At 47.7% G+C, this 14731-nt stretch overlaps 1 protein-coding gene across 2 annotated transcripts; it reads right to left on the bottom strand.

Moving 5' to 3' along the window:
* Positions 1–358: 358 nt before the first annotated feature.
* PEX19 (peroxisomal biogenesis factor 19) lies at positions 359–13815 on the bottom strand. Of its 2 annotated transcripts, none has more exons than XM_032397192.1 (8): positions 13720–13815; positions 12195–12304; positions 11614–11779; positions 11097–11182; positions 10250–10411; positions 9288–9464; positions 9012–9056; positions 359–1439 (listed from the first exon to the last, which is right to left on the bottom strand). In XM_032397192.1, exons 1-8 carry the CDS (start codon positions 13787–13789, stop codon positions 1389–1391), a joined length of 867 nt encoding a protein of 288 aa, XP_032253083.1. In that variant the 5' UTR covers positions 13790–13815; the 3' UTR covers positions 359–1388. The 2 variants fall into 2 exon arrangements, with proteins under 2 accessions (XP_032253083.1, XP_032253082.1); XM_032397191.1 differs by lacking the exon at positions 359–1439 and adding an exon at positions 7392–8848.
* Positions 13816–14731: the final 916 nt, after the last annotated feature.

Below are 14731 nucleotides of genomic sequence, written 5' to 3'. Positions count from 1 at the left end.
TCTAGTTTTGATTAAGTCCAATTTATCTTTTTTTCCTTTTGTTGTTCATGCTTTTTGGTGCCACACCTAAGAATCTCTAGCTAAGCTCAAAGCTATGACAGTTTTACCCCTGTTTTCTTCTAAGAGCTTTACGGTTTTAGTTACTACTTTTAGGTCTTTTTTTTTTTTTTAATATTTTATTTATTTATTTGACAGGGAGAGAGATAGCGAGAGCAGGAACACAAGCAGGGAGAGTGGGAGAGGGAGAAGCAGGCTTCCCGCCGAGCAGGGAGCTCGATGCGGGGCTAAATCCCAGGACCCCGGGATCATGACCTAAGCCGAAGGCAGACGCCCAACGACTGAGCCACCCAGGCGCCTACTTTTAGGTCTTTGACCTATTTTGATTTTTTAATATAATGTGAATTAAAGATTGAGCTCATTCTTTTGGCTATCCAGTTGTCCCAGCACCACCGTTGAAAAGACGATTCTTTCCCCGCTGGTTTTGGCACCCTTGTCAAAAATCAGTTGACCACAGATGTGTGAGTTTATTTCTGGACTCTCCATTCTATTCCACTGGTATGTGTCTATCCTTGTGCCAATAGCACACTGTGTTGATTACTATTGCCTTGTAGTAAGTTTTGAAATCGGGAAGTTTGAGTCCTCCTTTCTTTTTCAGGACTGTTTTCTTATTATGAGTCCACCGCAATTTCATGTGATTTTTAGAATTACCTAGTCAATTTCCACAAAGAAGTCGGCTGGGATTCTGACAGAGAGCACTGAGTCTTGAGCTCATTTGGGAGTACTGCCATCTTAATGATGTTAAGTATTCTGCTCCATGAACATGAGATGCTTTTCCATTTATTTAGATCTTCCTTCTTTCAACAGTGTTTTGTAGTTTTCACAGTACGGTTTTGCACTTCTTTTGTTAAATTTGCTCCTAAGTACTCTTTTTCCCCCAAGTATTTTTTTTATGTTATTGTGAGGAGGATTGTCTTCTTAACTTCATTTTTGGATCATTCATTCCAAATGTATAGAAATACAATGGATTTTTGTAAATTCATCTTATGTCCTTAGAATTTCCTATACAAGATCATGCCATCTGCAAGTACGGCTTTATTTCTTCCTTTCCAATCTCAGTGCCTTTTATTTCTTTTTCTTGCCTAACTTTCCTGGCCAGAACCTCCAACACAATGTTGACTAGAAGTAGTGAGAGCTGATATCCTTGTGTTGTTCCTGATCTTCGGGGAAAAGTACCCAGACTTTCACCATTAAGTATATTGTTAGCTGTAGGTTTTTCATAGATGCACTTTATCAGGTTGAGGATGTTCCCTTCTCTTCCAGCCATTGGTACTTTAGCATTCCCAAAGTGAACTCACCTTTGCTCTACCTTTGTCAAACTCAAACTTCTCCTATTTCTTATCTCTTAGTTGACACCACTGTTCTGTCTTAGGCTGGATTCCCTAGAAACAGAGATCAAAAAAGGGATTCTGTGCAAATGGTTTGTTGAGGGAGTGCTCCTAAGTAAAACCTGTAACAGAGTGAGGGAAGCAAGATAGGATAGGGGGAAAAGTTAGGTAAAGATATGGGTTCCTAAGTTTACCCTCCACCAGGAACTCTTGGCAAATACATGGCACATTTGCCCCACCTTGAGGAAAGGGGGAAGGATCATTTGCTGATAACACAATTACCGATTACATGTCATCACTGATAATGCAATCTCTATCAGAATCCCAGCTGCCTTCTTTGCAGAAATTGGCATCATCCCATTGTCTGTGATGCTGTCCCCGGGAGGGAATAACCTTCCAGGAATTTCCAGCAGTGGCTCTGTCGGCACAGAGGGCAATTCTCAAAAGGATGCAGCTGTGAGCTATTAGCAGCCAAGACTTTACACTTCCTAGTAAAGAGGTTCTAGACAGGGTACCAGTAATGCTTACTACAGTCCACTTCTAGCACTGTTCAGATCCACATGCTTTGTATACAAGTTCATTCTATCAAGGCAGTTTCTCCAGCATTCTGGTTAATCACAACTTCTGGGGACACTTACAAGAGGGGTCCCTAAGCTGTAAATGATGTTATCTCCCTTCTCTAGCACCCATTCTGGATTCATCTCCCCATTGGCTAGCACTTCTGTTAGTCTATATGGCTTACCCAGTAGTAATCCAGACCCTCATCCCTGAGGGTTCTGAGCCCCTAGAGATCATGCCCTTATCAGGATGTAATTGTTGACTTCCTCATTTATAGTTAAACTGAGTACAGGAGGACCAAGAGGTATCTCAAGGATCCTATGTGCATCACACACTTTCCTCTCCGTGTCCCTGTTAGCAGCAGTCCTACCTCCCAGGCAGTGTGGTAACTTCTTTGCTTGATAGTCTGCAGGCATTAGGAGCTCAAAGTGACCAGAAGACAGCACATATTTAAGTTTGAGATTCTTATGTTGTGCCTGGTAGAAGGATCTCCCACCCCAACCCACCCCACCGCCAAAACCAGGACCTCCAGAGCCACAGAATTTAAAGTTGCAGGGATGGTACATAAAACTCCTCAAATAGATCACTGGGAGTGATGCTGAACAGGGTGACTTCTATTTCCACCCCTTGGTCCCAGAGCCCTTGGACTGAGGATAAAGCACCCTATTATGGTCATATAGGTCTATACTGTACTGTAAAGGACAGCACCTCATTCTTGCTGGCACCACCAATGCACCTTCCAAAGGCCATCCCAATGCTCTAGTAAGTCAGAAGCTTCTGGATGGAAAGGTATTTGGTAGGAACAGTATACCCTACTGTCATGCCCCCATTGCCGCACCTGCTTTGTCATTAAATGGGTCCCTTGTTCCAAGGCATTATTATGTAGGATCCCATACCAGTAGATCAAACGTCTCTGAGTCTTTGGATGGTAGTACTAGTAGCTAAGGCACTTTAGGTAGGATAAGCAAAGTTAAAAAATACGTGATCAGAGTAAGCTGTCAGCGTGACTTTTCCAGCATGGAACTGTTGCCACCAGGTGGCGGGTTGTTCTTGAGCAGTGGTACTGAACTAGGGCATCAGCATTGCTCTTTGTAGCCGACAGTTAAGACATTTAAAAGAGCTAGGTCAGCCTTGGGTAAGAGAAGAGTCCAGTGCTAATAGGTGGATAAATAGCTCCATCTCTGCCAACAAGGTGATTCTCCTCATGAGCACACTGTGAAGAACGGGGCTAGGTGAGGCTCCGGACCAAACTGTCCTGTCCATTTGGTTATTAGTTAACACTTTTCTGGTGAATACTTTAACAAGTCCCACTCTCACAGACCCACTGAAATGCTCTTCACCAGACCTTCTCCCGCATTTTCCTATCTCGCACCTTCTGGGCCCCTGACCAACCAGCCCGACTGTGAGTTAATGTATACTCTTGCCTCAGGCCACTTCTCTCCTTCCAGACCAAGTGGATGATCAGCTCCATTGCCTAAAGACCTAGTGGTTGAGAATTTCTCCTCATCATTGACTTTCAGGACTACTCTAGATGGGGCTGTTGAGAAGCAGTAGTCCATATTTGTCTTGCCCTAACATATCAAACCAACTCATCCACAAACCAGACCTGGATTTTTTCCTCCTCTGTCAAATGGTTGCAGGAATTCTTACATTGCCACAGGCATGAGCTACGACAAGGCTATCAGTGGAACAGATAGAGGTAATACAGAGGTCTGGGGACCCTTGTTTGCTCTAACTTACTTGTACCCACTAAGTGTGTTTGGGCTTCTTCCCAAATGTACCACTTCCACTGTAAGATGGATTGCTATTGTATCCACCCAACCTTATGACTTGGCAGGTCTCACAATAACCAGCTGGCTATATGGGCAACTGGTCACACAGTCACTTGACATTTTGTGGTTAGGCACTGAGTCCCTATCAGGGCCTAATCGTATGCTAGGAGATGCTTTTCAAATGATGAAACTTTCTTTACTGCAGATGGCATAACGTTACTCCAGAACCGGAGAGATCTATGCTGGAACTCTCTACTGTGGATTGCCATAGAATCCACACATCATCTTTCCCTACCACAGATACCTCTAGTACCATAGAATTTTCCAGGCCATATGACTCATGCAGCAGCGCTGCTTGTATCATAGCCTGGATCTGCTGCAAAGGCCTATCCTGCATTCCCAAGTACAGAATATAGTGCCTCCAAAACTGGAAGAGGGCTACCAAGGCACTGTGCTTCTTTCTTGCAGTAAAGGATACAAGATGCAATAACTTATCCTTTACTTTACAGAGAATGTCCCAGAATACTCCAGATCACTGGACTCCTAAAAACTTAACCAATGTGGTAGGACCCTGTAGTTTTGCAGGATTTATCTTCCACCCTCACCAAGGAATCCAAAATACTTGACACTGCTTGTTCATCAGGTCTGATTAGCATATTCCTACTTCCTGAGTAGCATAAGCTTAATAAAGCATGTGAACGCGATATTCTGTAGAATGTCCAGCTCCCTTTGGACTACACTGTGACAGTGGGGGAGAATTAACAGAGCTCTAGATCAAGACTGTGAATATACACTGGTTTATCACTTGTGAATGCAAACTGCTTCTGATACTCCTTTTCGATGGGTATTGAAAAACATATTCACTAGATCATGGGGTCAGCAAACTTTCTGTAAAGATCAGACAGTACATATTAATAACCATACACCTATGACAGAAGCTGTGGTACTTTCTCTAGAAAACAACACCCAACACAGTACCGCAACAACCTACTTCAGTTTACTGTAGTCCACAGCAATCCAGTTTTTGCAAGAACCAGACAGGAAATGATGGAAACCCACACCCCTGCATCCTTCTACCTTTTTAAGCATTTAACTAATCACTGCCATTTTCCCCAGAATGCGATGTTATTTTTTATGTTCTATCTTGGCAGAAGTGGAGGTACAGTTTCAGGGGCTTCTCTTGGGGCTTTCTGCCAACTGCCAAATATGTCCATTCAGATTATACATTTGGAAACCTGAAAAAAATGACCATAAAGTGGGTTTTTGGACCCACTGTGAGACAGACTTGGGCAAGCACTCCATTCTGAGCCCACATCTCCTTATTGCAATGTGGATGGGGTGTAGGGAGGGAAGCGCTGTAGTGATGCTTTAGGTCCCTGGGTATCAGAGTCAATTCAGACCCAGTATCCCCGTTTTCCAACTTAAAAAATTTAGGTCATCTTCCCCCAATATACAGTTAACTAAGTAAATGGATCTTTTAATTGATAGGTTGAGTCTGAGAACTGTCTCAGGCCTAGGAAATTGGCAAGGAATTTTGACTTTTTGTTGAAGTTACTGACCTCTTTCTTCTGTTCAATCATTCTTGATCTCTCTTAAATATAAATCAATACCTTTCTTGGCTGTCCATTTATCTGGTCCCTAGGCCCACCCACGTTCCATTAGCCATCTCCACTTTGAACACGCTGCCCTTCTGGAAGTCCACCCACCCTGCTTCTGAGAGTTAAGTGTTGCCACTTGGCCTCTGCTATGCCAGGATCCTATCATCCTCACTGCTACAGGGGAAACCAGTTCTTAAACATCCCCTTCCATCAGCCTCCACCCACAGAGACAGCCACTTCTGAACTTCTCAAAGACACCGGTGACCCATTCATTAGTGCCTTTCCTTTATAAAAAAAAGTTGTCCCCAGGCCTTCCTGAGAACATGGTCAGCCGGTGGGTTTTCCAGTGTAATAAACATTCATTCTTGCATGCCCACTTCCTCTAAGTCTTTTGATCATTTCTCATATGGTCTATCATCTCAACTTCATTTACTGTGGGCCATCAGTTTTTTCCAAGTTCCCCAAAGCCATCTCTATAGCACATCATAAGCATCTCTTTGTGCCCTTGCCAGGATGGTCCAGAGTTACAGGAAAATGTCCTCATTATCACAAATTCTGTATGAACTTGAGTCTTAATTCATGAAACCATCCAAACAACTACAAATTTATTATCTAACATACAGAAGTTTGGAACAAAGGGGCACCTCCTTTTGAGAGCAGCATAAAAACTCCACGTACAGCTTACACCTAAATTCTGTGAAGGTTATTTTTAAGCAAGAGAAAAGGCTAGAAAAATACTATAAATATCCTTACAGTGACATATCTTGCTAAAGAAAAAAGTTCACTGCACGCAATCCTCATGTGAGAGAGAACAGGTATAGAAATGTAACAGTGTGGCCAATGGAGCGATGGAGCCCGGGGAGGGCCCCAGCAGTGCTACTCAAGGTTGTTCAAAGACTTGTACTGGTCCGTGAACAGTTTTTTTTACTAGTCTACAACATGATGAGTTAGAAACTGAAAGTGTTTAGACACCTTTTAGCATTTTGACATTGCTGTGATATCCAAGTGCATGATCCATGGACTTATCCTGCTGAAAGGGGTCTGGTCAGTTCAGGTGTGGTGAAGCTTGTGTAGTGGGCAGCATACTGTGTGAACTGCACACTTGTCATGGGCAACAGGAACACTTCTTAGTGTACAAAGGACTGGATATTTGTAAAGCAAAAAGCCTGGTCCTTTACCATAGACAGTTTGAGAAGGACTGCTCTATCCTTCCAAAAGTCACAGAATCACTCAAATAGTGCTTCTGGAACAGAGAGTAACTGGAGGTCAATTTGTTTATGTTCAATCAAAATGAAAACAAATGACTTCGGAACAAAACTAAATTGGACTAGGACATCTGTTTAGATTCCTGGAGTAAGCCCTGACTAGGCCAGCGGGAGTGAGAATTTGTAAAAGAAAGCCACCAGTATAGTAGGCACTTGGTTCAAGGGGCAGGGCCTTTTTATTCTTCCCTTCTCCTCTCTATCCTCGTCCAGCTTTTGGCCGGAGCTAGATGGAGAGAATTTTGGCCCTTCAGGCCCTGTGACCACCATCACAAGTCCGCCTGCACTGTTCCCACCTCCTGCAGCTCTACAGTAGAGGAGTCTCGGATTCAGACTGGGGCTCTGCCCATACTCTGATAAGGTACAGTAGCTGGATGTTCCCAAACAGCCTGAGGCCCTCAGAGCACTTCCTTCCTTGTCAACACCACAGAACATGTAGGATCACTTTAAGGGGTGAAAAGCTTAACCCAAGGGAAGTGGCATGTCAGGAACACAAAGTGACTCAGATGCTGAATGGACCCTTGCTCTGTGCCTCATCTTCTGAGTGCTGAAACAGGACAGCCAGCTGGCCTGACCAGAGTACCCACCAACACATGGCAGCCGAGGTAGGTCCATGGATGCATTGGTTCCCAAAGAGAGGTGCAAGGTCAACTCGAAAAAAAACAGTAATTAAAAAAAAATGTTGGGGCGCCTGGGTGGCTCAGTCGTTAGCGGCTGCCTTCGGCTCAGGTCATGATCCCAGGGTCCTGGGATCGAGCCCCGCATCAGGCTCCCTGCTCGGCGAGAAGCCTGCTTCTCCCTCCCACTCCCCCTGCTTGTGTTCCCTCTCTTGCTGTCTGTCAAATACATAAATAAAATCTTAAAAAAAAAAAAGAAAACGTTAACATTACTAACAATAATAAGAATGTCAAATGTTAGGGTACAGTACCAATTGAAGGGTTTCCCAGATTGAAACACCCAGAGAGAATGAGGCAAGATGGCCAGTCTCCTTTGCCAAGTGAGGTGCAGACCGAGCTGGGGAAAGGGGGTGGTGGTAGAATCCAACACTGCAATGTTATGCAGAACTAGTATGCAAACATTCCTCACACTGCAGCTTACAGAAGGTGAGGAAGATCAGAGAAAGACCTGAATGAAAAACAGGCCACACTCCTCAATCAGAATATTTATTAGTCAAGAAAAAGGACCCAGGCTGCACCCCACTCCCATTCCCAAGACACCTGCTTAATCAAGGGACAGGATTCAAAGAAATCGGAGGTCTCAAATAAGCCAGAACGTATCTGGGGAAGAACAGTCATTCATTTCCTAGGCCTGACACTGTAATTATGTGTGTTTTCCAGGGAGAGGGGCCAATGAGAGTGGTGGATGGCCCAGATGAGGGGAAATAGGATGGCCCTTCTTTGTCACAGCTTGGGTTCAGAGAAGGGTTGGAATTAACAGGTATTTAAAAAGAGAGATGAAGAGGGGCAGGGGGTGCAGGAAAGTCAAGGGCTGGTTTCACCCAGATCACACAGCATTGTACAAAGAACCAAGGTAACAACTTTAGTTCTCAGGCTGGAACAGAGAGTTGAAGGCTCAGCACCTCAAGAGAGGAGAATCCCAGGGCTTCTTTCAACCCTACTGTGATTAGATGCAAAGGGCCCCACTTCCTTTTCCTTCACAGAATTCACAACGGTCTGTCTAAAGGCAGGAGGACATGGTGACAGACCTAGAGAACCAGCCCAGGCTGTTTCTCCCCATTCATTCCCAAAGGCCCTGCCCAAAAGAACTAGAGAAATACAGAGTCCCAGGACTCTGTCTCTGCTCCCCAGGTCCAAGAGGGAGTAGAGACAAGGCACAAAGACCCTGGATGCAAAAGTGAACATCAGTGTGGCCATATGTAACATTATTTGGCAGGGAAGAAAATGCATGCCCCACAAGGGATGCCTTCCTTCACCTGGAAGGTAGCTGGGCCTTTGCTAGTAGCAGAAACCACGTGGATAGGGCTCACAGAAACGGCCTGCACAATAGGCCATATTTCTAGAGAGATAAGAGTAAAAGCCTCAGCTGGTATGGCACGATCTCAGCTGGGACGACAGAGGGCAGTGGGCAGACTGCTCTCGCAGACGACACTCCTGCCTCAGTTCCCAGTGGTTCTGCTGACTCCAGATGCTCCCCATGGCTGGGAATCAGGGACAGACACGTGTTGTGTTTCACATGATCAGACACTGTTCGCCATTGGCACCTGGTGGGCCCGACAGATTGAGGGCATCCAGGTCAAAGTTGAGGCCAGGAGGCTGGGGAAGAGATGGAGGGACTGAGATTACTGCTCTTACCTCAAGTGAGAGCTTTTGAAGGTGCTTCCCCCGTAGCCACAGTGATCGCTTCATGTGCAATCATTAAAGATTACAGAATTCCAGAAACCTGGGACTCACATTCAAATCTAGAAGATATACTCACCATCTCCCCAGCCAGTTCTTTTGGAGGATGGCCCAAATCCTGTAGCTGGAAAATAAGAGGAACTTGAGAAAGAGAAAATCCTAGAAAACAATATAGCAGCCCAAGAAGAATCTGAGCCATGGTCTCTCTCCTGTCTTCTGGGGACCAGGCTATGGGACCTCTCTTGTGCTCCCTCCTCCGCCTGGGTTTGGCAGTGTGGCATTCTTCCCAGATACCTCCTCCACCGAACACCCAAAGAGACAGCACCAGGGGGCAGACGGCAAGAGGAGGCCTTACCTGCTGCATAAGATCCAGCACTAACTCAAAACGAGCCTTCTGAGTGGCCTCACTGTCTGTGGGGCTCTCTGCCTCAAACTGCTCACATATCTTGCCCATGACACTATGTTGTTCCTGATATTTTTCAAACTGCTCTGGAGGAAGAGACTCCCGGTGACTCTGCAACCATTCTGGATACTAAGAAAAGACAGAATGGGTGGGGAAGAATTAATGAACAATGGATACGAAAGGCAATTAAATATGAAAAACAATAAAATATGAAGGGAAAGGGGAGGACATGGAGGAAAGAAAAACTAAAGAAGTGAGTTCAGCGTAGGAAGCGGCACTGACTCCAACCCCATCACCTGGCTACGCTAGCACGGATGGTCACCAGAGGATGGCGCACTTCTTCTGTGAAGGGCTACATGGTAATATTTTAGCCCTTACGGGCCATATGTGATCTGTCACATAGCCTTTCTTTCTTCTGCTTTGACTTTACAACCTTCAAAAATTCTTAGCTTGAGAGTTGGCTTTGGTCCACCCAGACCTTGGCCTGCTGACTCCTGGTCTTAACTACTCACTTCACACTTGACCACATGTTGGACTGTGTCACTGAAACGCTTCTATTCCTGTATTCTGTAGGCTCTCTGACAGCAGGGACCATCTTTTACACTACTCTTAAACTGTTCATAGCATAAAACAAGCAAAAGAAAGGGCTGGTCAGACAGCAGCCCCAAACCAGTTTACAGAAACCAGAGCTGAAGGACTTCCCCTTCTACCTTCAACATCTTCAGTGTGGTACCTTTATTCCCAGAGACATAGCTCCTCCCCAGCCCTCCTGCTCCAAATACACAAAGGAGAAAAGACTGGATGGCTTGTGCACTCGAGTTACTCTCTAGCTCTGTAGGCTCTAAGCAAAGTAGCCCACAGGGATTGACACAACAGAAAACAAGGAGGAAAAGCAGAAATGTAAGTTCACAAACCTTTTCGGTAATCTCCTTCAGTGATGGGTACAGCACATCCTTGGACAGGAGGTTCTGCATGATGCTCTGCATAATGGGGAGGATGTTCCCTTCCCCATCCCCTTCATCCATGCCCAGCCCTTCCATGGCCTTGGTCAGTTCCTCCTCTGACATGCCTGAGTTCTAGAAAGGACAGAAAGGAGGTGAGCAAATACAGATGGTCCCTGACTTAGGACCACTTTTCAACTTTATGATGGTGTGAAAGGGATGCACATTCAGTAGAAACCGAATTTGGATCTTTTCCCAGGCTAGTGATATGCAGATGATACTCTCTTGTAATGCTAAGCAGTGGCCATGGCTCCCAGGCAGCCACGTGATCACCAGGGTCAACAACTGATGCACTGACAACCATCCCATCCCCTTACAACCACTGTTTTTCACTTTCGGCACAGCATTCAATAAATTACATGAGATACTCAACACCTTATTAGAAAATAGGCTTTCTAGTGGATAAATCTGCCCAACTGTAGGCTCACGTAAGTGTCCTAAATGTGCTTAAGGTAGGCGAGGCTAAGCTGTGATGATAAGCAGGGCAGGTATATTAAATGCATTTTCAACTTATGGTATTTCCAACTTATGATAGGTTTATCAAGGTGTAACCCCATCGTAAGTTGAGGAAGATCTGTATGTATATTGCCTTCTTGGAATGCTTATCACCCTTTCACGTGGGAAAGAACTACTTAAACTTGCCTGCAGCAAAACAGTGTGGCAGGAACAGACTTCACATGCTACCAAACAGTCTGTCTTTTGAGACTCTGCTGCTGATGTGCCTGAGAGGTCCCTCATGGCCCCTACCCCTTTCCCTCACCTGAAGATCAGTGGCATTTTTGGCGAGTCCACTTAGTGTCTCCTTCAGGCAAGACGTAAATTCTTGTTGGGAGGTTGCGTCACTGCCTAAGGAAGATCAAGAAAGCCAAGGTCTTTAGGTTTTATCTGTCTGCTTACCCAGACTGACCTGGTTATCAGCTTGGATATGGAACATTTACTAGTGGATCACTAGCACTCCAAATCTCTGAATCCTCTGTGGTTATCTTCATAGCCATTTTCACGAATCTACAGGAACTGTGTGTCAGTTTGTTCTCCATGATGACACCCACGACACTGTGACCTTTAAAACGGTCAGTTTTTAATAATCTTTTCAATGATTTTTCAGCCTCATCCCTTTCATTAAGCCATGTTCCTATCCTCTTCCCATCTCCTGGCCCCACCCCATGGCAGTGATATAATGAGCGCGATCAGCTTTACCAAGAGTTCTATTGTTCTCAGGCAACAAAGATGACAGAAGTTTGTTCAGATAGTTCCAGCCCTCGGGGCCTCCTCCTCACCCACTCTCCCGGCAGCTTCTGAGAGCTTCTGGAACTGCTCCACCAGGTGGGGCTCTTCCTCAGCCAACTCCTTCATCGCCTTCTCGAACTCCGCAGTGGCTTGGGAAGCCAGCTCGCTGTCGAACAGTTCCTGGAAAAACTTCTCTTGGGAGGCAAAGAGGGCATCCTGCAGGGAATAGGTGACCAAAATGCATCTCTTACTTGGCAACCCTGACAGAAGCCACAGGCAGTGGCTCTGGGAAATGCAGCGCTTCCCTCCTGCCCACCTCCACTGGCCATTCTAACTCCTCTCTTAAGGAGAACAGTAAGAAAGGCATCTGACCACTGCGGAAAGGGTATGGCGTGGCATTCCCAAACCAACCATTTAAACCTGCTCTTTTTTCAAAGAACTTCCTCGAGATCCCACCACTCCATCATCAAAAGTCCCTGTTTACCAGGACTGAGGCCTGAAAGAGCACTCAGCAGTGTAAGGCCAAGGCCTCCTCCCCCCAGTCCCCTCCAACCCGCGGGGGCTTGCCCCACCTCTGCTCAGAGATGCATGCCCGTCCCCTCCCCCTCCCTTAAGAGGGCGGAATTTATACTTTGGCAGTGTCTCCTGGCGATCTCTTCTGGGGCCCCGAAGCATCAGGGGCCGTGGTGGTAGGAGGGGGTGCTGGGGAGGGTTTGGCCTTATCGAAATCATCAAGAGCACCTTCAGAGACAAGAGACATAGTGTGTGTGTTGGGGGATGGATGAGGACGCAAGGCTGGGGTCAGGGGAGGGTAGTTCTGGGCAAAGCATTAAGAGAACCGTCTTTCAAAGTGCCAACCTTTCTAGATTTTTTTCTGAGTCTCCCTCTCCTGGCCCACCCCTCAATAAGCTTCCCACTTCTCTCCTCATCACCCAATTTATGTGATCGAAGGAGAAGAAATCCCTTAAGATGGAAGAGGCATCTCTCTCAGAGCTGGGAGGAGAGCGTTAAACGTTCTGCAAAGACACCTCCGTCTACACAGTGCTTTCCTTGCCACATCTAATGGGTCCCCAGGAATCCCACACAAATATCCAACAGGAGCAGAGAGCACAGATGTCCTTAAACCCCTGAACTCACTCTGGAGCCCTCAAGGGAGTAATTTTTGGCAAGAAAGCAGAAGCCACGTGATGCTCCACCCAGCTTCCCATGGGTCCTGGCACGAGCACAAACTGAGGGAGAGCACGCTGCACTCCCTGGGGAGCACTGGACTCTCTTCTCTTATCCTCAGATTCAGCCCTCCCGTGGCAAAGCTCCTAGAGCCCCCTCCGGCCTCCTCGTCTCTGCAGCTAACGATGTGCCAATCCACACAGGGTCACTTGGCATTCCTCACCGTTCCTGCTCATCTCTCCGTCAGCCCACATCTCTGTGACTGGGCAAGAGACAAAACATATTCACCGCTGCCCTGAACAACCTGAGTCCTCACCACCGTTCTGCCTGCCAGGCCTGGGGGAGGGCATGGCCCACTGCGGGCAAGCAACCAACAGAGGAGCGGAGGGCAGGGCTAAGGAAGCAAGAACATTCAGCCTCTTTCAGGAGGGTGAACCGTCTCCGCCCAGACCGCAGAAGGGAGCTGGCTTGAGCTCCGACATGGTGAAAGAGCTGGAACAGGGCCTGCCGAGCAAAAGGTGAAGGGCCTGGCGAAAGACGAGTGAGGAGAGGACAGCGCGCAGACGGCCGCACCACGGACTCGTCCACGCTTAAAGCAAGCAGTCCGTGAGCGTCGGGGCCTCTGGCCACCGAGGACCGAATGCGGCTGCTGGCGGGAAGGAAGTCAGGTCCGAGAACTTGCTCACGCAGAGCAACGGGAGGTCGGGGTCGGATCGGGAAACGCCGTCCGGTGCGTTACCGTTTCCCCTCCGGCCCGGAAATCAACGGTCTGACACGCTCAGGGGCCCCAGGTGGGCTCCTTAGCTCCCGCCGCGGAGGAACGAGAGGGTGACCCAGAGATTTTCTTCGGAGTCGCAGGCAGATCCTCCGCCCCCGGCCAACCTTTGGAAAGCCTCTCCCGCTCCGCCCCCAATATCTCAGGTTCAGTTTACCGTCGAATGAGCCCTTACAACCGCCCCCGTCGGGTCTCTCCCTTTACCAGCTCTTACTTTCCAGGAGCTCTTCCAATTCCCGGTCAGCGTCGGCCCCAGCACCGCAGTCCTCCTCAGCGGCGGCCATCTTGCTCTCTCCGGCTTGCCGTAGGAGGCGGGTCTCCGCGGCGCCTGCGCCCCGCTCCGCCCCGCCCCTTCCCCTCGTGCAACCAATAGCAGTGCTGGTCGGTGCGGAGCCGCCATTTTTAAAGGGACAGGAAACGGAGTTTTTTGGTCTTGTTTTGGGTTTTTGGGGGGCTTGCTTTTTTTTTTCCCCTCTCTCTCTTTTCTCCCTTCTGGCCAGGAACCGGTGAACTAACGGAGTGGAACTTACTGTCTTACTGTTAACTTCTGCCAGGTTACTTAGTAGCCTAGCTTCCTTTATTTCAGCTTCTCGCATTATCCAGAGAAGTAACTGTTTCCTCGTTTTCCTCAACACTCACACTCTGTGGCATGCGATATATTTTACTTCCCTGGTTTCCTGTCTCCCCGCCGCCGCCGCCGCTTAGAATTTACACACCACGCCGGCAAAGATTTCCGAGTGTTGCCTTCACTGCTGGGTTCTCAGCTCCTGGGCTGGGCCTGCGGTGGGTAGGCGCTCGCTGGCGGCTCGTTGCCCGCCCAGACCCGACAAGGCACACTTCTCGGTGGGGTCTAGCGGCTCTCTCACCTCCTGTTCCCCATCAGGACTGCCAGGACTGAAGGACACGGGCCTAGGAACTTAGAACCCAGTGTCAGCTGAAGCAATTCAGGCAGAAAAAGCCAGTCTGGGGCCGTGGACCGAGCCAGGGGACAATTCACATGTAGTAGTGATAGACCTGCCTTCCCTGAACGACCTCCTTTTCTCCAGACGGAACCCAACCTCCAATCCAGAGAAGCTGGGGAGGAGGCGCGGACAGAGACAACTCTACACATCCCTTCCCTCCTCTTCACATGGGCCAGAACTGCCTCAGACGCAAGCCGACTTTAGCACTTAGAGGGCATCCACTGTTTAGGATCCTGTGCTGGGCACAAGAGAGGAAGAGAGCCA

Source organism: Phoca vitulina, unplaced genomic scaffold (genome assembly GCF_004348235.1).
Source record: "Phoca vitulina isolate PV1807 unplaced genomic scaffold, GSC_HSeal_1.0 scaffold97, whole genome shotgun sequence".
Taxonomy (NCBI): Eukaryota; Metazoa; Chordata; class Mammalia; order Carnivora; family Phocidae; genus Phoca; species Phoca vitulina.
The sequence above is the reverse complement of the archived record's forward strand: the minus strand, read 5'-3'. Positions and strand labels throughout refer to the sequence as shown.